Source organism: Drosophila miranda, chromosome XR, assembly GCF_003369915.1.
Source record: "Drosophila miranda strain MSH22 chromosome XR, D.miranda_PacBio2.1, whole genome shotgun sequence".
NCBI classification, from domain to species: Eukaryota; Metazoa; Arthropoda; class Insecta; order Diptera; family Drosophilidae; genus Drosophila; species Drosophila miranda.
Window position 1 is genome coordinate 7,238,891 of NC_046674.1, and position 22,755 is coordinate 7,261,645.

Here is a 22,755-nt window from a genome sequence, read left to right on the forward strand (position 1 = left end):
ATCACACCATAAAGAAAAGTATCCCTAATGATACATATTTTATTTCCTTAATTAAGTCTTTTAAATCTAGAATCTAAGTACAAGTTAAGCAAGTCTTCAAACGTATGCCTCCTACGGGTGCAGATTCCGCTTAGTATAGTTTAGTATAGTTTGTGGTTTTTTGGCAAGTTCTGGCGGAGCACATGGATGTTCCGGTTCCTCTCCATCTCCCTGTCGCTGTGCGGGCTCTTGAAGAGCGTCGTGTCAAAGACGCCTTTGGTTGTCCGCTTGTTGGATGCAGCCGGCTGCAGGGCCGCATAGGAGGCGGGCCTGGTTGGTCGTGTGCCCCGACCGCCGTAAGTGGAGAACTGTTGTTGGATGGGCGGTGCAATGGTGCCATCGTAGTAGCTCTTCGAACGCGACTTCTCAATGCTAACGCTGGTGGAGATCGGCTCGGGACTCTGACTGGACGCGACAGTCTGCGCGGAGCGATAGCGTGAGGAGCCGCGATTCCTGCCGCGTGTGTGCGTGGTGGTGCGAGTCGAAGGCGTGCTGGTCACTATCGTGGGAATGAAGGCCGTGCTGGAAGTGGTACGCAAGCGCACCATCGGACTCCACGGAGACGGCGTGGTCGTTGTGGATGTCGTGGGCGTCACAAAGTTGACAAACGTCTGCTTCCGCTCCACATAGTGGGATCCGTGGGCATCTGCATCCGCTGCTCCTCCTCTCAAATGGCTATCCGCATCGTAGGCCTGCTGCAGTTCGGGCACATCCAGGGTGTGTTTGTTGGGCACTCGCTTGCGCTTCCGTCGCTTGGTCGAGCTCTTGGTGGAGCCCGCTGCATGAGTATCATCCTCTGCAATGTCGTTGGGCACGGGTATGGGCGAGTGGTCTGAGAGTATGGGCGGATAGGACTCCTGCTGCTCCTCCTTGGTGGAGGCCTCGAAGGGTATGGGATCGTAGATGGGAACCTCGTAGCTGGACTTTGGGAAATCAAAGCTGGGAAACTTGTGGTGCGGATTCAGTGGCAGCTCCTGCGAGGGCGGCGAGTAGTCCTCCTGCGGATAGCTCTGGCTGGGATGGTTGGGTTGTGGTTCAGGCTGGGCGTAGTTGTTCGAGGGGTAATCGAAGGAGGGAGGATGCTGTGGCGGCTGTGCATAATCGGAGGAGGGAGGATGCTGTGGCGGCTGGGCATAATCGGAGGAGGGAGGATGCTGTGGCGGCTGGGCATAATCGGAGGAGGGAGGATGCTGTGGTGGTTGGGCATAATCGGAGGAGGGAGGATGCTGTGGTGGTTGGGCATAATCGGAAGAGGGAGGATGCTGTGGCGGCTGGCTGTAGCTGTTGGAAGGATGTTGCGCATAGTTGGGGGAAGGATGCTGTGGAGGCTCTACATAGCCGGAGGAGGGATGCTCTAAATAGCCAGAGGGGGGATGCTCTGCATAGTCGGAGGAAGGATGCTCTGGAGGATCTACATAGCCGGAGGAGGGATGCTCGGGGGGCTGCGCGTAATTCGTGGGAGGATGCTGAGGCACAGGAGGCTCGGCAAAGCTTCCCTCGTTCGATTGGTGGGACGGAATGTAGCTCTCGTGCTGGTTGGACTGGTAGGAGGTGCTGATCTCGAAGGACGGCGGCGAGTAGGCAATCTCAAAGTTGGAACTGTGGACAGGCGGATGGTGTGGCTGTGGCTTCTGTTTCGGCTTCGGTTTCGGTGGCTCGGCAAAGTGCTGGTGGTAGCCAACGTTGGGGATCTTCTGCTCGTAGATGGAGTAGGAGTCGGGAGCGGGTGCGGGAGCGTGTGCGGGGGGATGCTTGGCATGCGTAAAGCTGGGTGGCAGGTGGACTGGCACCGGTGCCGGAGCTGTGGGTACGCCATAGCGGGTGGAGGGCGGCGCGGGAGGTGGTGGCTCGTAGTGGGAGGCGAAGGAATGATCGACTGGCTGGTAGCTCTGGTGCAGTGGTGGAACCCCGTACTTCTGGTGGGGCACGTGATCGTAGGCGGACCCAGAGGAGATATGCGGTGAATCCACACTGAAATCGAGGCTGGGGAACTTGTGGGCCCCATATAGATCTGGCTCTGGCTCCGGCTCCGGATCGTGGCTGTAAAAGTCCAGGTCCATGGACTGGGCCTCGTAGCTTGAGGTGGGTATCTTGAAGTCGCCGCCATCGAACTTCAGGTGCTGGAAATCATCGATGGAGAAGCTCGGCTCCTCTATGTGCGACGACGGGAACGATGGCTTGTGGCGGTATCCGTGTCGGTAGTGCCCGGAAGGCGGCGGCACTGGTGGCCCGTACTTCAGCTTCGAAGGTGGGGGGCCCTTGGTGCGGCGTCGCAGCTTGGATCGCTTGCTCGGGCCCTTGATCACGGTGTAGGGCGGCTGGCGTCTATATCGGATCAGTTTCTCTGCCGTAGGCACTGGCTCCGACCCGGTCTTTGTCTTTGTCTCCGTCTCCGTCTGGTGGTTACCCACATGTGTGGCATTGGCTTCGCTCAGGGCGAAGGGCAGCCACAGAGCCAGCTATAATGAAAGGGAGGAAGAGAGCAGAGGGCAGAGGGTAAATGGTTAATCTTCCGCAAAAATGTCATCAGTCGAACGAGCATCAAACTTTCTCCCCCTTGAATGTTGTCATCTCTCTGTTGAATGTGTCCAACCTTTGACTTTCAACCACCCCAGACCCTCTACCTCCACGTCTACCCTGCACCCTCTTTTCGGGGCCCACTCCACTCTATATGTGATGGCTGTGGCTTCCGCTTCACTGCCTTCCTACGTAATATAGCCATTGCCATAAGCATCACCTTCGCGCGTTGCAGTTGCAGTTGCAGTTGCAGTTGCAGTTGCAGTGGCAATCGAGTCACGAGTCTCTCTGCCCAGCCAAGCTCCTCGTAATTGGTTGCATCGATCGATGTCGCTGTTGCCGGCTAGCTAGCTGGCTGGCTGGCTGACTGGCTGACTGGCTGGCTGGCTGCCCCGTTGCCTGGCATGCATTGATGATCTCACGCAATCCAACCAGGAGGAGCCACGCAAAGAGACACAGGGGAGGGGGATCAGGCAGCATTCAGCAGGGAGCTGGAAGGAGCTTTAAGCATTGAAGCATTGAACCTGAACGGTGGCCCTGGTTCAGCTTTAGCTTCAGCCTCAGCCTCAGGTGTGCGGGAATCCACTTGGTCGCTGTTTGTTTTGCTTTTTACTGTGGACTGCGAACTGCCGACTGCCGACAGTGGATTGCCTGAAACTGGAGTCTAGGAAACCTGCGGGACATGTCTTGGCGTCGCTTGACAAAGGCTCAATGCACCTTGGAGTGGTGTGTGCAACATTGGAATACAACTTTTTAAATATCATAGGGGGGCTAGCACTGGGAGCACGCGATCTCTTCCTTTAAAACTTATATCATTTAAAAGTAGTTCCATGTTTTAGAAAGTGATATGCTCAGGTGCTATTTCTCTGATCAGTATAAAATTAGCTACTCATTGAGTCTGTTCTCTTTACTCGAATGTACATATATAAACAAAACTGTCACTTAGGCTGAGTGTATCTACAGGTATAACCATTCATATGAAATGCCATACATTGTTCTCTTTTGAGCCCAATTAGTTTCTTGAATATCGGCTCTGTATTTGCCGACTGAAAATTATAAAATTTTTCAAGGGACTACAACCAGGCCACAACCTATTTGTTGCCTCGTCCTAAGGACACTTAAAATTTTTCATTTTGTTGCCGCTTTGTAAATGATACTTTACTTAAAATTTGTAGGTTCAACAGCTCATCTTTGGGCACTGTGATCAATTACTACTAGAATTCCCTCAGTATGGTGGGTTCTAAGACATCCCACATGGTTTAGTAGAATATTTTCAGGAAATCGTTTCAAAAGATTCTCTTTTTCACTTTACTTTCGTATAAAGTCTCCACAGAAGATCTCAAAGGACATTTCCACTGATTATTCTAGACTCCTCTCAATGTGTTTTCCCTTTAAACTGTAAACTGTTGGAAATGTCGCTGGTCTGTCCGTCTCCCCCGACAACATTTAGGTGCTCTTATCTGATAAATACACTTCTTATTTAATCGCTTACAAAACAGGCAGTAAGCCACAACAAACTGCACATTTTGAGCTGTAGACGAAGCGACAACTAAACTTTAGACACATAAAAAATTACAAAAAAAACAAAAAATTTCAAAATCGACGCGAACATCAACAACGAAACTTTCATTGAGCTCTGAATCCGAGTTTTAGTTTGGAGTTGGAGCTGGAACTGGAGTTTGGATTTGATTGGATTGGAGCTTTTCCTCGCGGTAGCGTCACGATCGTCGGACTTTCTTTCGGCAACTGAGCTGAGAGCCAAGAAAGTGGTCTGGTTTTGTGGCTCGAAGAGGCGCAGCTGGAACCAGTCGAATGACAAAGCGGCGGTGGTGGCGGCGGCGGCAGAGACTACGACTACCGACTACCGACTATGATGCACCCACCTGGGGCAGAGATTTTACCAGAAACATTTGATTCCGCCGTTGCCTGCCGCTGTTTCGGCGGTTTCGGCTGTTGCTGCCCAGCGCCCTGGAACGATCGCTGGCAGCGGGTGTGCGGATTATGCAAAAGAATCTCCTCCTATGGCTCTCCCTTCTTCACACGAATGCGGATGCCCGTAGATACCCCATAGATTAATCCCCCCACCTCCCATTTAGTGTCTGCTCGAAAGATCGAAGATCGAGTTAAACTTGTTTCCCCAAACCGAAATCGAGCTCTTCCTGTGGCCACTCCATGCTTCATGCTCCATGCTCCATGCTCAATGCTCCATGCTCCATGCTCCATGTCCATGCAGATTGAACTTGAACCTGAACGGACGTGACTTTGACTTTGGACTAGGATGCAGATGCAGATGGAGATGGAGATGGAGACTGGTCTGGAACACGCACGAAGACCGAACACCGAACACCGAATCGAATGAAAGCGAAAACAAATCCGATCCAATCGAAGCACAGCTCAAGCCGTCAATCTCTATCGTTGACCATTCATGGTGCATTCATTCATTTCTAACACTTTCAGGTAAAACCGCTTTACGACCGCTACCAGCGCGACATCGAGCTGCATCTGTGGGAGCCCATCAATCGCTTCTGGGCGGAGTGCTACGAGGCCTGCAAGGCCGCATCCAAGCAGCGGGCCACCTACCAGACGGACAATCGACGGCTCTTCCAGCAGAAGATCTACATGCCGTGGAAGGTGCGGCAGGTGGAGGAGATGCAGCGCCTTCAGGCGGCGGCCCTGCACCACAAGACGCTCGACAGCCACATACGGAAGCGATGGAAGAGGGCCAAGCGCTTCTTGTACGGCCCACGAGGCCCCTGGTATACCGGGTGAGTCTCTAACCAACAAAAGCAAAAGCATAAGTAAAAGCCAAAGTAAAAGCAATCTAGCCATCCATCTGTCTGTACCCGCACTCCCCATATAATCCATTTTAATGCCATCATTATGAAATGACGCGAAATCCAGCATTTTAATTGCTCCTCGCGACAATTGTAATCGAGCGTGCCAACGTCTATGGTTACATACTCGTCTAAGTACTATTATACACGAGTATACGATTATATATATACACACTCGTACACATGTACATATATATATATATATATGTAGGTACTCTAACACACAGTGGCATTCGCGCTTTTGTGTTAATTTCACTTTGAAATGCAAACAAATCCGTCTCAATCATCAGCGGCAGAGGCAGAGACAGAGACAGACCCAGGCTAGACCCCAGTCCCGTACCCAATGATCATCAACACTCTCGGTTGGTGGCAGCCCGCACCGCAATACGTTTAGTAGGTTGCTGCCGGAACAATGGGTGAAATCCATCAAAACAATGCCACAAATCCACGCTAATAATGTTATTTGGAAACTTGAGCTGAAAATCGGACTAAAAATTAAATTAAATACTTGAGAGTCGTCAGGGATATAATCTCCAGATGAACAGATGCACCCGAAGAAAAAAGCCGTGAAATTCGATTTGATTCGAGAGTAGATGTTGTCAAAATAAAGTGTTTCCCTTACATTTTGATATTAACATGAAAATCTATTATTGATTCATTTCTATTTAAACGTGGGTAGTATTTAAAAGGCTTTTTAAATATTGTATAATCTATAAAATCTTGTATTGAGAATAAGTCTGTAATATACAGGAATATTGCAAGTGTAAGTTCAGAACTGGGGTTGTTTGATCTTTGAGTAAAAGTTGTCTCACTTCTCTATAGTTTTGTGTGTTTGTGCCCATTGTGGCATCTTTTCACCGCTGCACCTGGCACCTGCCCATTGTCTTACACTTTCGCCCATGCCTCCGCCTCCAGCGCCCATGCCGTGCTGCGATTAACATTTCAATTTAATTTTATTAAATCATCAACGGTGTTTAATGTCGAATGCAACAAAGGCCCCGTCCCATTATGCAACTGCAAATGTAACGAAAATTCATTATGCGATCCATAAATTTTGAACCAAAACAAATATGCACATCGGTCTGTGATTGGGTGCGGCGCACCATACCACCATACCACCATACCACCAGGCCCCCATACCACCATGCCCCATGCAGATGAGATCCGATATCTGATATCCAATAATTGGAGGTCAGCTCTCCGTTAGATCCGAGATCGGGCTTATCCCCGTCCATTCAATTAGAGAACGCTACGCAGGCGAGGCAAATGGCAATCAAAATTCAAGTTTGTCCATTGTGGCCGGCTGCCAATTACTCGATCGGATCGATTGCCAATCGCAGAGTTCTCTGAGCCCATAAATCTCACTTTAGACCACTTTGCATTGACGAATGAATTACGCAGTTTGGCCGGTCGGGGGTTTCTGTATTCTTTCTGAGTGCGGTGCATTTGTGTCTCGCTGGGTAGGTGCGTGGCTCGGACCTTGAGCGATTCACTTACGATTCACTTGAGTAGCAGCAGCAGCAGCAGCAGCACCAGAGATAGACCTGCTTCTAAGGTCGCCACGCTCACGGGCAATAGCAAAAAGCAGCTGCAATCGCTATATTCAATCGATCTAAATCAGCTTGGACTCGGACTCCAGCCTCAAGTCTTATTGCCACTATCTTTGCTCTGATTACACGGATTAGTGTTTATTGGTCCCATTACCAAAGCTATCATTTCAGTAGATGCCTCTAATTTTCGTCAAAGTACTTAGCCATTTCTGATCCCGACTAATAAGAGGTTTAGCTTTAAGATAAGAGCGCTTAGATTAGAGCTGTACAGCGTAGCGGTGGACAGGCTTTTCGAATTGGTGAACAGTCCACCAACAACAATAAAAGGCTTTATCAGCAAATCAAATTCGAGCTTTAATGACCTGAATCATGCACACGACATGTACGACATGTTTGTGATTTGTTTTTACTGTTCTCGGGCATTCTCTTTTGAAGCATTCACTTCAATGTACCCGGTCATGTGGTAGAGATGTTAGTAGTTGTCTTTGGAGATGATATATTCTTAGAAGACGATGAGACTATTATCTTTGTGAATTCTCTGAGGTTAAAGGAGAAGTCACTGTGCTACGCTTGAACCGTTATCCAAAGTCAAATGTCTTTCTTCGATCTCAATTCAAAATCCTAAGAAAGTAATCCAACAACTTTGTGGCTTTCCATTTGCATAGTTTCGGCCCATTTTATTGCAATCTAATTTAGTTTCTCGCTCGGCATGCTCTACAACACTCGTGGTAGACTCTGTACAACAGGCTTCTCCGATTAAATGAGAATAAGAATAATTATTGAATGTTTTGGGGGTTTATAGAGTGTTTTTATCGCGGTCAAACAGCCTTAAGATTAAGAAGACAAGAAACATAAATGAAAGATCTCGAGAATGTGTGAGTGTAGATGAGGGGACGCCGAAACCGGATCCGAAGCCGAGTCCGGAGTCTGCAAATCCGGAATCTGGAAGCTGGAAACTGGAATCCGGAATCCTGATCCGTGCGCCGGTGAATTCGTATGTACATATTCCGATATATCGCTTTCATTTCAACTAATACTACTACTATCGACTACGATCGGGCCGTGACCCCCAGCCCTTGCGGGTCCATGGGTCAAGGGGTCACGTGGAGGAGAGGTTTGTCGCGATGTGTCCGTTTAGGGTTTCGGCGAGGGGTCGGCAAGTGCTGATCGTCGGCTGATTGGTTCGTTGACTTAGTGATAGCCCAAGGGCGACAGAGCGGGCAGGGCCAGCTTGGGCAGGGCCGGGCCATAGGCAGGACCCAGAGCATGGCCGTATGCGGGAGCCAGTCCATGGCCGTAGGCTGGAGCCAGAGCATGTCCATAGGCCGGGGCCAGAGCTGGACCGTAGGCGGGCAACTTGGCCACCAGAGGAGCGGCGTGCAGGAGTGGTGCCGGTGCCAGGACCTTGGCCACGGGGGCCACAGCCTTCACCACAGCTCCCTCGCGATGGACGACAGCATTGAATCCGTGGACGGGATCGGCGGTGTACTCCACAATGCGGCGGGTTCCGTCGGCCTCGATGAGGGAGTAGGCGCCCTGGACCACATCGCCGCTGCGGGACTCCTGCTGGCTCTTCACGTCCCCAGTGGATTGATCCTGGAAAGGAAAGATAGCAGTGCGGATTAGCACCAGAAACGGGTCTCCCGGAGGGCTGCACTCACATGAACATCGTAGCTGAAGCTGTACTGTGGATTGGGATCGTATGGCTCCGGGGCAGCCACCTTGGCAATGCCCACCTTGGCCAAGGCGGGGTACACCGGGGCGGCCAGCTTGGGCAGCAGTGCCGGTCCGCCCAGTCCAGGATACGATGGGTACGCTGGGTAGCCGAGGCCAGGACCCGGCACCACAACGGCCATGGCAGCGGCCACCAGGGCGCTCAATACAAGGATCACTTTTTGTGCCATTCTTTTCGGAGTTTTGGAGAACTGCTGGAAGCTGAAAGCTGGATGCTGGAGTGCTGGAGTGCTGCTGCTTGGCTGACAAATGAATTCACTCTGTGGTTCTGTAGCCGCTCGACAATTGCTTTTTATAGGCCTACCAGAGACGAGAGACCCGGACCCAGACCCAAGCCCAAATATCCACAAGCAAATCTGCCACAAATGCAGCAGCAGCAGCAGCAGGGGCAGCAGCAGCGGCCGCCGCCTGCAACAAATATTTATGCAAAAAGCGCAAAAACAACAACCGCGACAACTAAAAAGTGCGCACGGCGCATGCGTGCCTCAGCCTCCAGCCCCAAGCCCCCAGCCCCCGGCCCCATGCCCCATGCCCCATGCCCATGCCTCTCTGTCTATGAGAAATAGTTGGATCAATCGCATAGTCGTAAAGCCCAACAAGCGGCGACAAATATAAAATAATTCATTTTTCGCTGCCCCTGGCTGCTGGGAGGGAGGAGGGTTCAGCGGAGAGGAGAGGGAGGAGTGGGAGCAGGAGACGCCGGTCGGTCGGTCGGTCGGTCGGTCGTTCGATCGTTCGGTCGGTCAACAGCGTTCACGCATGTCTGGGCGGGAGGACGGTGCTGGACAGCGCCCAAAACTGGCTCTGGTGGTGCCTCCTGTTGCTGCTGCTGCTGCTCTGCGTCGTGACAAAAAAGTTCAATTCGAAAGCAATCTTTTTCGGGGCGGCGACCGTTTGGCCCGGCAACCGGGTGGCCGGACGGCATCAGGTGTGTGGCTGGCTGGCCATTAGATTGGGGCAACGCAGAGCAGCAGAGCGACGCACGCACCCAGCCAGCAGCCAGCAGCCAGCAGTCGGCAGTCGGCAGTCGATTGTTGAAAGGTGTGTTGCTGCAGTTACGGCAGCCCGCAGCCTTCGAAACTGGCACAGCCGCTACTGCGCCGCGCCCACCAAAATCCCACCGCCGCCAGACTGCCCCAGACTCCACAATGCACGCGGCAGCAACAGCAACAATGCAACAATTTTGTTTGTGTTCTGTTTTCGGGCTATACGCATACGCATACGCAGAGAAGTCTCCATGTTTTTCGCTTTTTCCATTGGGACAATTTTGCCCATTATCACTAATTTTCAACGCGTTCAACGGCGAGGCTTGTTAGGCGTCGCAGTCGCTGCCACAGCCGCTGCCACAGTCGACGCTAGCTGCAACATCTATGGACATGGTCGGGTTTGCGTAATCCGAAATTGCATCTCGTGCCGATTTGTATACCCTTCAAGAGGGTCAAATAGGTTTCTTCTAATTCTAGAAATCGCACTAACGAATGTACCTACCGAATGTGCCTTTTCTCTTTTCACTGTTAACCTTTCACCTCCAGAAAAGTGGAAGAGACAGTCCGCACAATAATTCTGCACAACTACTACACAGAAAAAGGAATTTTTGGATTTTTTGGCCTAAATCCTCAAACTTCTTTCATAGGAGATCCCTATTATCATAATTGTAGAGCGTCCTTGAATGTTTCCTTTAGTGTATAAGGAAAATGCGCTCAAAGGATGAAAGATCTATAGAATCCATAAAGGATAAAGCGTATTCGAGTGTCGGCGAGCCCCCCAAAAGTTACGTTGTGTTCGAGCAGCTTTCATGCATTTTGCACTTTCAATTAAACTATTGAATAATTTGAGTGCGTGTCGAGCGGGCGAGTGAATGTATTTCGAGTGGTGGAAGAGTTCTTTTGGGTGTGTGTGGAACCGAACGGCCAGCGGATTAGCCCAAAAGATTGGTTTCTCCCCGTCTTTTGTGGGGGGATCAGCTTTCGATCGTTCAATCTTTCGATTTCTGTTGCGTGGGAACTGGTTCGATTCGAGCCCTGATCTTAATTGTGGGAGAGGTTTCCTATGATCCTATGGATCTTGGTTTCATTTTACGTTTCTACGTACGAGTATATTCTAGCAAAATGAGCAGCAATTTACCTTGAGCTTAGCTCATTGATAAAATTACCATAAATACTATATAAAAACTAGAACTTGACTTTAATCCGTGTGCAAATGAGCAGTGTTTTACTCGATGGATGAATACCCATGAAAACATTTGATATTAGACCTTACATGTTTAAGATAGAGATAGATATTTAATAAACAAAATCTCTTTGGCTTACAAAGTTGATGTATGGATGTATGACTTAGGACTTAGCTTTGGAGCTTTGGAACCTTTGAACTACGGACGGACAATAATTTATGTACAATCTAGGATTTCAGCTGCAGCAGTAACGGGAGGGGTGCTCAGTGCTCTAGCCCAGGAGCGGGGCTGCCAGGGGAGCGGGCAGCACAGGACGTGGCACTGGACCCCGCTGCACCACCGCATTGAAGCCATTGATGGGGTCGGCGGTGTAAAAGACGGTGCGCAGGGAGCCGTCGGCATCGACCACCGAGTAGGATCCCTTGACCACATCGCCGTCGCGCACCTCCTGCTGGCTCTTGCTGTCCCCGGTGATGGCGTCCTGCACGTTGTAGGCGAAGGCGTACTGCGGATGGGGATCCACCTCCGTGTTGATTGGAGCTCCCACCGGGAGCAGGCCACACTCGATGGCGGCAAAAAGAGTGCAGCAGATGATTGTGATCTAGGCGAGATGTGGGATTAGCTGGGCACTCTTTTGAACTCTTTTCACGGACTCACCTTGAACAGGGCCATGGCGATGCTTGCTGCTGGATTGCTGGATTGGATCGGTGTGGTGGAGGCTTGACAACGCTGTCTGGACTGTGGCTCGGTGCCCATGGATCGGGGTTTTAAAGGGCCACCGGCTGCTCTCTTCGATGACATGCGTCGTGTGGCAACCGTTGCCAAAAAATGAACCCACCGAATGGGCCACTGACGTAAGGGCCGCGTCTGGAATGGAGCGTCGTGAGGTTTCCCCACAAATAGAAACGTGCCGACTAGACTTGCACAATGTTGCTACCGCTATCGACTCCTCCAATATGAATTGTGATAATTGTGGATACTGTGGGCACTACGTGATCGGCATTCAAGAGCGCCCGGACCTGCCCCAATAGATGGCCAGATGGAATGGAACACTTTGGAGTTGTTTTTTTGTACCGAAACTTTTATTCAGTAAATGCAGAAACTAATTCACTAAGTGGTTGGCCCATGGCCGTTCCCCAGATCCCCAGAAAAGGGTATCCCCTATATACATGTGTGTAGTCTGTGGTGTCGAGTGATCAGTAGAGTGATCAGGCTCGGGATCGGGAAGAGGGTCAACAGATGAGCTGGACAACAGCAGGCACGTTCATGGGTTTCAGCGGTGGCAGAGTAGGGTAAAGGAGAGTGGTGTTAATCGGTGTATTAGAACTACTTAACAACGGTCCTGGGCCAGAGGGTGGCAGAGAGTTCGTCATGCTCCTCGGGGGGCTCCTCCGCCTAGTAGTGTCCGCCCAGGCTGAGGCCGGGACCGGAGGCGTATCCAATCTTGGTGACGGCCGGCACGGCGGCTACGGCCAGGACGGGCTTGGCGATCGCCACGCCCTTCTTCTCGACGACCGCGTTGAAGCCGTTGACCTTGTCGGCGGTGTAGGTGACCTTGCGGATGGTGCCGTCGGGCTCGGCCAGGGAGTAGCTGCCATGGACCACTCCGTTGACGAGCGTCTCCTCCTGCTGCTTGGAGTCGCCGGTTTTGTGATCGGTCACGCCGTACGAGAAGCTGTACTGTGGATTGGGATCGTAGGGCTCCGCCACAGCCACCTTGGCCACGGCCACGGGGGCAGCCAGCAGCTTGGGAGCTGCATACGAGATGGCTGGAGCCGCATAGGAGATGGCCGGGGCGGCCAGCAGCTTGGGAGCGGCATACGAGATGGCAGGAGCTGCATACGACACGGCCGGAGCTGCATACGATACGGCCGGAGCTGCATACGAGATGGAGGAGCCATAGGGATCGATGGGAATGGCCACTGCGACGGACAGGGCGAGGCCGAGAACGAGCAAGGTCTGTGGAGGAGAGGAATCAGTGGAGCAGTGGCTTGGCATCGAGCTGATCCTGGAGGCTTACCTGGGCGAACATTGTGAAGGATGTGAATGCGGTTGTGGTGGCTCTGCCTGTGGCTGCTGCTGCTGCTGCTGGGAGCTCCTTGTGTCTGCTCTGCAAGAACTCAGATCGAGTGTGAGATGCATTTTCCGCGATCTCTTCAGTTTTATATTCGACTCGCGGACTGGCCACTGGCCACTGGCCACTGGCCACTGGCCCCTGGCCCCCGTCTCCGTCAACGTCTCCTGCTCCGCCACAGCAGAGACTCAAAACTGGACAATCTAATGGGCAGAGTGACAATTGCGTCTCATTTGGTGGCTGCATTTGCAGCGATCTCGATCTCGATCTCGATCTTGCACCCCAGACTTGCACTCATCTGTGTGTGATCGGTGGCTATTTCGTGTTTCTGGTGCGGATTTCATCATGACTGCTAAAATTTTCTCAATGGAATAGCTCCCAGGCACACACCACACCACACCACTCACTGTCCACTCCACTCCACTCCACTCCGCCGACAGACCAGACCAGATCAGGCCATAACCATAATGTCTGTTCAAGAGCGCCGCTCCAAGCAGCGGCTGGGAGCACTCAGAGCACTCTGAGTAGCTCTGAGCGATCGGAGACTCGTTTTCCGCTGCCCAATCTGGTTTCGTTTTTTTCGGTGAATTCTCACTGAATTCTCCAGCGAGCCGCCTAGGCCTGAGCCTGTGCCTGTGCCTGAGCCTAAGCCGAACTTTGTCTGATGTAATAGCTGCCTCATATTGAGGCAGTTGCAGTTGCAGTTGCAAAAACAAACAACATAAAAAAAAAGATCATTCACAGTGGTGCGGCAGGCCACTCGTTTAATTAGAAATCGAAAATGGAAAATGGAAGAACTTTGTCGATGGAGCAATTACGCACTCGCTCACGTACCCACCCGGAGCCGAAAATAAATCCAGCAAAAGAATGCCATAATCGAGTATTCCAACAGAAAAGATACCCACTATTTCGATTAGGAATTCAGAATAATCGAAAGGCCATTTCGGACAATGAGACGTTATTTTCTATGAATGGAATAATGAATGGGAATCCCATCGATCAGGCCTAAAATTTGATACTTTAACATTCTGGCAAAAGAAGACGTCTTTGGTCGATTTGTTAGCCGATCATTTGTTAATGTAAATGTAAAGTTCTCTTGTTCTCTAGGGTCTCGTCAAAGGAGAGACGGAATACCAACTATCCGATCAAGCCTCATTGCGGACTATCACTGGAAAGCAATGAGACCCTAGAGAACATTTTGAAGGATTTTCTTTTAAGTACAGACTCTCAATGGAGAAGAGAATAGATAGAGAATGATGACTTTACCATCAGAATTTTAGTTTCGGGCTTTAAGTACAAACATCGTGAAATTAAATAAAATTCAACCATTTGAATTAAATTTATAAGAAATATATTTAATCCAAATTTATTTGAAATATGATCAAATATTTTCATATTAGCGTCACTTTCTTTTTGCAATTTCCACTCTCGAATCGAATCTATTGGTATAAATTTGAAAATATATGTATTTAAAGCTCAATCAATTCCTCTCTTGATCCACAAGCAACAAATATACCCTTCTGCCTGTAGCTGAGACACTCATTTGCACTCAAAGGCACACGCGCCCACATGCCACAGAGCCCAGAGCTCAGCGCTTACGTTGCTTACGTTGCTGACGTTGCTGGCCAAGTCGAGAGCCACTTAGCCAACGTAATTGCCTCGATCGGGCCAAAAAGCCAAGCTGCAGGCATTTTGGAAGCTTTAACCAAAGCGACCTTGCCCACAATTGGCACCACAGCGGCAGCAAAGTGGCAAAGTCTGGCTACTGGTGCGAGTGCGAGTACTCGTACTCGTACTATTTCATCTACTTTTAATTAATTCTCTTCTCGGGGGAAGATTGAGCAAGGAACTGCATTTATGGCAGTAGAGCATTCCATTCGCTTTGGTCCGAATTGGATGTGTTTTAGCCTCGTTTCCGGTGGCGACAATCTACGCCGACAACCGTTAGCTCGGAGAGTAAGGTGGCTGTCCTCTCGCTCTCTCTCTCTCTCTCTCTCTCTCTCTCTGAACACGCTCCGAAATGAATCCGGAGCCAACAAGTCGCAAGGTCGTTGGTTGCACTTAGCAAAAGAGTCACGCACTCGGAGCCATCCGCCAGTTACAGCATGGCATCGATGGAGAATCTCTAAGCAGTGGCTGGGTATGGGACATTGGGTATCCCAGAGCCAGAAATTGGAGAAGGGAATACGTGGGGCTCGCCGTAGATTGATCGGCTTTGTAGATCTGAGTGATCTGCCAGGAAACAGAGGCCATATATTTGTTGATGGTTCTGATCTTCCCTCAAATATGCAGACGTTTTGGGCCACACTTTGACCCAGTTTTCGCGTGTCCCAAGTGAAACCAGACCCTTGGGTGAAAAGACCTTATTATGTACAAGGTGTTTCTCATTAGCATTTCCAATTGAAGCCCCATCGAATGGACATTAAAACTTTCCAATTCGTGGGCGAGTACGTCCAATGCCACCACCCAAATCGAATCGAATCGAATCGCATCGAAACCAATTCCGAGGACGAACGCTGAAGGAGAACCAGGAAGGACACAGCGATTTCCACCTGCCATATTGAACCCTTTTTCGAGTTCAAAGTGATTTTGGGTGTAAAAGATTGAAATTAAAGCACTGCCATTGGATGGATGGATAGATGGAGCCCACCCTGCATGACAATTAACGCAGAAACCGCAGCCAGCACAGAAGCATAATCAAGTCGCATTCACTTTCAATCCAGTCAACAAAGCCCGGTCCGAATGCCCGGTCAGAGCAAGGTAAAAATCGAAAAACAGACCCGCAAATAAAAATGAAAACTTGAAGCGGCAAATGGCAAGTGGCAGGCAGTCAACAGAAGACATAAGACGACTGGAAATTGGTCTACGTGCCGAGAATTTGGATCATAGGCAGACGCGGCCAAAAGCCAAGGAGGAAGAGACGCAAGGAGATTTCGGTTGGGGACAATGGGGGCCCCCACCCCCCTCCATACGCAATTGGTACGTACGCACGGCTCCCAACAGCTGAGCGACGAATGCAAATTTCGCACGCGAATGGATCGCGAATGGATCTCCGCAGCGTATAAAAGTCGGCGTTTTTTTGGTCAGGGCATGTCAGTTCATTTTTGATAACCGACGGTGACAATCGCACAAAAACCCCCACCCAAGCCGCACAATGAATCCTCTGACGGTAAGCACCAAGCCCCGGACTCGTGGGAGCCTCACGCTGATTCTTCGTCATCTTTTAGGTCGTAGCAGTCCTCTCCTCGATGGCCCTCTCGGCTCAGGCTGGTCTGGTGGCTCCTCTGGGCGGCCCCCTGGCGGCAGCTCCTTTCGGCGCACCACTGGCCTACTCCTCGCCTCTGGGCGCCTCGCCATACTTTGCCCCGGCCGCCTACTCGGCTCCTCTGGGCTACTCCGCCCCTCTGGTGGCCAGGAACTATGCCGCTGCTCCCCTAGCTGGTCCCTTCGCTGCACCATTCGGTGCACCATTCGGTGCACCATTCGCTGCTCCAGTTGCTGCGGCTCCTCTGGCCGCCCCAGTGGCTGCTCCAGTGCTAGCCAAGAACGTGGTCGCTGCTCCTCTTGCCGCTCCAGTTGCCGCTCCTCTGGCTGCTCCCGTGGCCGCTCCCATTGCCACCGAGATTGTGGACGCCCATCCACAGTACAGGTTCGCCTACGATGTCCAGGATAATCTGACTGGTGACTCAAAGACCCAGGAGGAGACCCGTGATGGCGATGTCGTGCGTGGCTCCTACTCCCTGATCGAGCCCGACGGTTCCCGTCGCATCGTCACCTACTACGCCGACGACATCAACGGATTCAACGCCGTGGTGCAGAAGGATGTGCCCGTTGCCGTGGCCCCCGTGGCACCAGTTCTGGCCAAGACCATTGCCGCTCCCGTTGCCCCCGTGGTGGCTGCTGCCCCAGCTCCGGTGTTCGCCAAGACCCTGGCCGCACCCATCGTTGTCTGAGGACCGCCTGCAATTCGACAAAGGACTTTCATCTGTACATATTCGATTATTCATTGTCGTGCTCTAAAATGACTTTCATCGCAACCCAACAATAAAAGAAACTCCAAAAAACTTTTGTGATTCCAAAAAACTGCTGTCTTTTGTCCTAGTCTTTGATAGGATCCACCGTCTCATCTCGCACTCCTCTGATAAACTGATGAAATTTCTCTGACTGAGGTCCTAAAATTCATTAATTTTTCTTTTAGGGACGTGGGCGAGGACTTCTGGAAGCTGTCGCCCCACGAGAATGTGGCACGCATGCGCCTGAAGCTGGAGCCTCAGCTGTACCCCAACAAGCATGAGAATGCGGCCAACCTCAGGGACAATGCCACCAGTGCCTACGACGCCAAGTAAGCCCTTTTGTCCGGTCCAGCCAAGAACTGCATTTGACTGATCGTTTCCACACAGGGAAATTTCGGAGTTCGATTCGTCCATCAAGAATGCGGTGGTGCGCGACTTCCTGGCCGACGACGAGAGCTCCCAGCTGGAGGAGGAGCTGCGGCAGCTCATCGACTCGCAGTCGCAGCAGGATGTGGCCCTGGAGAAGCTGGTCATGTCGCAGGACTGTGAGCTTATCACCCTGATGACCAAAGTCAAGGGGCGCATCGAGGTCAACCAGAGCGTGTTCACCTTCGTGGACCTGAGCCCGCCCACTGAGGATGGGTCCAAGCACGACTTCAGGTTCTCCACCAACAAAATACGCGAGGTCCATCTGCGGAAGTACAATCTGCGTCGGAGTGCGCTGGAGATCTTCCTGGTGGACCAGACCAGCTACTTCCTCAACTTCACAACGAAGGTGGGTCACGCCCCATTGGCGCCCCAAGAGAGTTCTTCCTTTCCTAATCCGTGCTTCTATTTCGCAAAACAGACTCGTAACAAGGTCTTCACCAAAATCGTGGGTCTTCCGCTACCGAATATACTGTACGGCTCGGGTCGCTCGCCAGCGGAGCTGCTGAGAGCCTCGGGCCTCACCCAGCGCTGGATCAATCGGGAGATATCCAACTTTGAGTACCTGATGTACCTAAACACCATCGCTGGTAGGACTCGAACTCCATCCTTAATCAGATAGCTCTGATTAAAGTGCCACTCGTGTTCTCATTTGCAGGCCGCTCGTACAACGACCTTAGTCAGTATCCCGTTTTCCCCTGGATCCTCGCCGACTACTCTAGTGATGTGCTGGATCTGACGGATCCGAAATCATTCCGAGACTTGTCCAAGCCCATTGGATGTGTAAGTGTTGAATGATTCATAAATGAAAACGCATTAAATCATACGCATTGTCCGTGACAGATTAACCCTAAGAACGAGGCTGAGGTGCGCAACAAATACGATTCCTTTGAAGACCCATCGGGTGCCATACCAAAGTTCCACTATGGAACCCACTACTCCAACTCGGCCGGAGTACTCCACTATCTACTGAGAGTGGAGCCCTTCACCTCGCTGCACATCGAGCTGCAGAGCGGCCGCTTCGATGTGGCCGATCGACAATTCCACTCGATACCGCAGACCTGGAAGCTGCTGATGGACAATCCGAACGACGTCAAGGAGCTGATACCCGAGTTCTTTTACTTCCCCGAGTTCCTGAAGAACATGAACAAGTACATATCGAGTCCTTGGACTCTTCCCAATTCAGAACTAATGGACCCATTACCACAGATTCGATTTGGGACACTTGCAAATAACCAAAGAAAAGGTGGACGATGTCATTTTGCCCGCTTGGGCGACCACCCCAGAGGAATTCATTGCCATTCACCGCCGGGCGCTGGAGTCCGAGTATGTCAGCCAGCATCTGCACCATTGGATCGACCTGATCTTTGGCTACAAACAGAAGGGACCCAAGGCAGCGGAGGCCCTGAACGTCTTCTACTATTGCTCCTACGAGGGGGCCGTGGATCTGGACAAGATTACCAACCAAGTGGAACGGGAGGCCGTAGAGGGTTAGTGACTCTAGCTATGAACTGCCATCGAAAACCTTGCTCACCGTCCTCTCTTTTTCCCGCCAGGCATGATAAACAACTTTGGCCAGGTGCCGTCACAGCTGCTCCGAGAGCCGCATCCGCGTCGCCTCACCCATGATGAGACGGCCATGAAGCTGGTACGCGCCGAGCTGCGCCGGCCCGACCTTACACAGTTCCTGGACAAAGTGGTCCAGTACTACTGCGAGCTGTCCACGCCCAAGGATCCCATTGCGTATCTCAGCTCGCCGCGGAGTCCGCCGCGTTCCTTCCTGCAGCTGAGTCCCGATGTGCTGGTCAGCGTGTCCAAGTCCACGATTCTCGGCTGCAACTCGTGGCTGTCCTACGACAAGGACCAGGGATTCCTGCTGGAAATCGATGCTACCACAACCAATCTCAAGTAAATCTTTCCTCTGGCACTGGGATTGTATATTTAATCCAATTGAATCGAATTGCAGAAATCGCAAGCGGGTCTTTGGGCCCTTCCACTCCTCTCAGCCACCGCACTCGCAGCTCTTCGCCGTGAGCACCGATGGCAAGCTCCTCTATGCGGGCGGCATTTGGGACAACGCCCTGCGGGTGTACAATCTGAACAAGGGCAAGACGGTGGCCTCGGTGACCCGCCACCTCGACATTATCACCTGCATAGCGCTGGACAATTGTGGCTCCTACTTGGTCACCGGCTCCCGTGACTGCACCTGCATTGTGTGGAGCATCCAGCAGTCGAACCAGCAGGGCGGTGGCGGACAGTCTAGCAGCATTCCGGTGCATGCCCTCACGGGACAGTCCCACCTGCAAGCGATCACCCAGGTGAATACGCAGAACAGCTACTCCCCCAAGCCGCTCACCGTGCTCTATGGCCACGACGATGCCATCTCCAGTGTGGCCATCTATACGGAGCTGGACCTTGTGGTCTCCGGGTCGCTGGTAAGCCTCAGCCTCTAAGTCACTGTCAAATCGGAGCATTCAGCCTCTGAACATCGTCCGTCGTTTGTTTTCCAGGATGGCACCATCAACGTGTATACCCTGCAGGAGGGACAGTTTGTGAGGACCCTAAAGCCAATCGGGTGCACAGAGTCTTGTGTGCAAATCTCATTTGTCACGCTATCATATCACGGTGAGTTCAAGATGGTAATTACCAGTTATCCATCCATCCCCATTGATAAGGTTTTTCTGTCTGCGCCGAAAAGTAGGCAACATTTTGCACAAAATCAGGCTACACTTTCAGTTGGGAAAGCTTTTAGACTGTAGCATGCATTTGGGGACCGTTACTCATGGACTAAACGCTTACTATTGTCTGATTAGTGCGGATTTATGCTACAGGATGATCCTTGCCTCCCTGCCATCAAAGTGTATTATGTATCGGAAAGAACCCATGATCCAAACACCCTTTGGGTGCACCCAAACACCGATTCTCTTTCTCGCACTCTTCTCTTTCCCGTTTAATCATTGTACGCCGTAATCACAGTCCTCTGCGGTTGACAAAGCACTCACGTGCCACATCCAATTATGTTTGAGGAGCGGGCAATCAAACAATTTAATCAGCACCAAGCTGGCCCTCTCCGTTATCGGCAATTGCCACATACTCAGTGCATATATAAAAGAAGCGGCGAGAATCACGTGATTGTGTGGCCATGTGCCCCTCACAGTGCCTGTACAAAATGTGTGTCCGACTTCTCGCCGACCCATGCAACACTGCTCTTCTCTGCCCTGCTCTGGTCCGGTCTGCTCTGCTTTGGCGGGTATCTGTATCTTATCACGGGGTGCAGCGGCGTGCTGGGGGGTGCAGGACGGGCATTAATCCAAATTCAAGCATGCTTAAACAATGTGAGATGAGATCGTAAAGTAGACAAACCCCCCTGGCAAGGTTAGAAGTTTGTCAGCCCACAAAATGTATGCCTCGCTCGGTATTTCCCACCATTCCTCATAGCAACTGTCCAAGGTGCGTACAATTTTGAATCCGGTTTGTAGATGAAATATTTTGTTGTTGTTGCTGCTTTTGGTTTGTTATGTTTTAATTCCCTCACCGTTAGGACATGTCATGTCTGATAACGCATCTGGTATTTTTACTAGCAATTGGCACTTGGGGCCCTGTTTGTTTTGATTCTTAGTACAGTTCCATATAGAAGACTGAAGATTGGCATATCAAAAGGGTAGGCACCAGTTTCAATGGGCCCATAATTGGTCTAATAAAAAGCAAATTAAGATTAAGTTTGAGCATTACCGGCGGAAATCCCCGCATATCCGCAGGCTGCAAATACGCTTCGGAATTCCCCAAATAGTTTCTTCGGCGAAGTCCCCATTTACATTTCCTGTATACATATGTATGTATATTGGATAGGTCTGAAGCATTGAATTATATATTCACATATCGGATTTGAAATGCCTTGGCCTTGCCTTCAATGTGCGAAATGCTACGTCAATCGGGCGCCAACTCGTTTATTGAATTCTTCAAATATTCAGCCATATAGATTTCAGAATCCACTCGATCCTCTTGCAATCGGCTTGGACTTTTGAGTTTGATATAACACTGCCATATAACTCTTCACACATGTGCAACATGTGTTCTTTGGTGGACTACACTGCTGCAGGCGGAGGGTGGCAGGCAGATCTCCTTATCGAGGAAATTCTATACTTGAGATTATCAATTCGCAACATCCGGCAGCGAGTTCAGTTCAGAATTATTCAAATCGAATCGAAAACGTCATTCAACCAAACTGAGTTTCCAGGCCACATTATGGGTCTTTAATTGCGTTCTTGTCGAGCTCCAATCAATTACATCGCCCCTAATGAAAGACCCCACCGCCTGTGCTTCCCCACCGCACCACCGCATCACCGCGACACGCCTCCATCTCCCTGCGATCCATTGATTGCCTATCAGCAACAGCCACCAACGAATATACATACATATTCCAACCCGAACATGCATACACATATTCTCCTCCACATCCACCCATCCGTCCGTCCATCCATCCAATCGGTTCTGCTGGCATTAACATTAACCCAAACGACGCGTCGTTAATGGAATCAAAGCAGAGGCGAACGAGCCCGCCACGAACGAATCGCGTCACAGTCACACGACCCGTCAGCCGACCGTCTGTCCCTCCGTTTTGACAGCCCCCGTATCCACTCGGTCTCCTCCCCTCCTCACTGTCGCCTCTCCACTCGTCTTGCCCCGCTTGTGCGTAGTCAGAGTGCGGCGGCAGTGTCGGCGATTCATTCAGTTTTTAGATTCGAGAGTCTTATTAAATAGTTGTAGTAAATTCTGACAAGAGACCCTAATAAAGATCAAGATATACATAAGTACCAACATATACATACATATGTGTCTGCGTGTGTGTGTGTGTGAGATCGAGAACTTTTGAATGAATTTCAAGATTGGCAAGAACCACCCAGACCAGATCGGACACGGTTATTTCTAGTTAGATCTGAGTCGGTCACATATATATGCACTATTAGGAAGTTCATTCAGATCCAATCTAGAGAATTGAGCATAGTCTTCCTTCTGATGGAACGAGTTCTTCTCAGGTCTGGCATTGGCACACAGACACGACCCACACTCCGCACACTCCCCCAGAGATAACAGCAACTACGCATTGCACGCGAGAGAGATGGCGGGAGGGAGCCACATTTGTGGTGTGTGGTGTGTGGTGTGCGGTGTGTGGCGTGGAGCAGTATGTCGCCATGTCATAATCTTTGCGGACGATGCGATGACAGGTTATCTGACGCACACACACACACACACACGCACCGGACTATTGGTCGCGTCTATTGATATTTCCACTGCGTAGATAGATGAAACGAAACACGAAACACGCCCTGCCCCACATTCCGCAATCTGTACGCTTTGCTCCGCTCGCTTCGGTTTTGCATCGATAAGATCAAAGAAT

At 51.0% G+C, this 22,755-nt stretch overlaps 6 protein-coding genes across 7 annotated transcripts in view; 2 read left to right on the forward strand and 4 right to left on the reverse strand.

Moving 5' to 3' along the window:
- Nucleotides 1-22,755, forward strand: part of LOC108151533 (neurobeachin-like protein 1) — a 32,778-nt gene that overhangs the window by 7,088 nt on the left and 2,935 nt on the right. For both annotated transcript variants that reach the window (XM_017280186.2, XM_017280187.2), the window contains 10 exons: nucleotides 5,014-5,321; nucleotides 17,117-17,260; nucleotides 17,319-17,706; nucleotides 17,779-17,947; nucleotides 18,016-18,140; nucleotides 18,201-18,508; nucleotides 18,567-18,847; nucleotides 18,914-19,265; nucleotides 19,324-19,792; nucleotides 19,868-19,982. In XM_017280186.2, the coding sequence (XP_017135675.1) occupies nucleotides 5,014-5,321; nucleotides 17,117-17,260; nucleotides 17,319-17,706; nucleotides 17,779-17,947; nucleotides 18,016-18,140; nucleotides 18,201-18,508; nucleotides 18,567-18,847; nucleotides 18,914-19,265; nucleotides 19,324-19,792; nucleotides 19,868-19,982 (2,659 nt within the window). The remainder of the gene's footprint in view (nucleotides 1-5,013; nucleotides 5,322-17,116; nucleotides 17,261-17,318; nucleotides 17,707-17,778; nucleotides 17,948-18,015; nucleotides 18,141-18,200; nucleotides 18,509-18,566; nucleotides 18,848-18,913; nucleotides 19,266-19,323; nucleotides 19,793-19,867; nucleotides 19,983-22,755) is intronic.
- On the reverse strand, nucleotides 26-4,288 carry LOC108165230 (extensin). The gene is made up of 2 exons (XM_033388018.1): nucleotides 4,049-4,288; nucleotides 26-2,498 (listed from the first exon to the last, which is right to left on the reverse strand). The coding sequence occupies exons 1-2, from the start codon at nucleotides 4,079-4,081 to the stop codon at nucleotides 141-143; spliced, it is 2,391 nt and encodes a 796-aa protein (XP_033243909.1). The 5' UTR covers nucleotides 4,082-4,288; the 3' UTR covers nucleotides 26-140.
- LOC108151537 (cuticle protein 7) lies at nucleotides 7,592-8,937 on the reverse strand. Its single transcript, XM_017280192.2, has 2 exons — nucleotides 8,602-8,937; nucleotides 7,592-8,536 (listed from the first exon to the last, which is right to left on the reverse strand). The coding sequence occupies exons 1-2, from the start codon at nucleotides 8,842-8,844 to the stop codon at nucleotides 8,132-8,134; spliced, it is 648 nt and encodes a 215-aa protein (XP_017135681.1). The 5' UTR covers nucleotides 8,845-8,937; the 3' UTR covers nucleotides 7,592-8,131.
- On the reverse strand, nucleotides 11,005-11,600 carry LOC108151539 (larval cuticle protein A3A). Its single transcript, XM_017280194.2, has 2 exons — nucleotides 11,502-11,600; nucleotides 11,005-11,445 (listed from the first exon to the last, which is right to left on the reverse strand). Exons 1-2 carry the CDS (start codon nucleotides 11,598-11,600, stop codon nucleotides 11,116-11,118), a joined length of 429 nt encoding a protein of 142 aa, XP_017135683.2. The 3' UTR covers nucleotides 11,005-11,115.
- LOC108151538 (larval cuticle protein A2B) lies at nucleotides 11,911-12,990 on the reverse strand. Its single transcript, XM_017280193.2, has 2 exons — nucleotides 12,865-12,990; nucleotides 11,911-12,803 (listed from the first exon to the last, which is right to left on the reverse strand). Exons 1-2 carry the CDS (start codon nucleotides 12,874-12,876, stop codon nucleotides 12,240-12,242), a joined length of 576 nt encoding a protein of 191 aa, XP_017135682.1. The 5' UTR covers nucleotides 12,877-12,990; the 3' UTR covers nucleotides 11,911-12,239.
- On the forward strand, nucleotides 15,996-16,992 carry LOC108151536 (larval cuticle protein A3A). The gene is made up of 2 exons (XM_017280190.2): nucleotides 15,996-16,087; nucleotides 16,146-16,992. The coding sequence occupies exons 1-2, from the start codon at nucleotides 16,073-16,075 to the stop codon at nucleotides 16,869-16,871; spliced, it is 741 nt and encodes a 246-aa protein (XP_017135679.1). The 5' UTR covers nucleotides 15,996-16,072; the 3' UTR covers nucleotides 16,872-16,992.

Bases quoted from the DNA above. Each gene is read 5' to 3' on its own strand.
- LOC108151539 (XM_017280194.2), bottom strand. From the start codon at position 11,600: ATGGGCACCGAGCCACAGTCCAGACAGCGTTGTCAAGCCTCCACCACA. The intron at 11,446-11,501 runs GTGAGTCCGTGA...CATCTCGCCTAG, and splicing joins TCGCCATGGCCCTGTTCAAG to ATCACAATCATCTGCTGCAC.
- LOC108151537 (XM_017280192.2), bottom strand. From the start codon at position 8,844: ATGGCACAAAAAGTGATCCTTGTATTGAGCGCCCTGGTGGCCGCTGCC. The intron at 8,537-8,601 runs GTGAGTGCAGCC...TTTCCTTTCCAG, and splicing joins GCTTCAGCTACGATGTTCAT to GATCAATCCACTGGGGACGT.
- LOC108165230 (XM_033388018.1), bottom strand. From the start codon at position 4,081: ATGTGCAGTTTGTTGTGGCTTACTGCCTGTTTT. The intron at 2,499-4,048 runs GTAAGCGATTAA...CTTTCATTATAG, and splicing joins TGTGGCTTACTGCCTGTTTT to CTGGCTCTGTGGCTGCCCTT.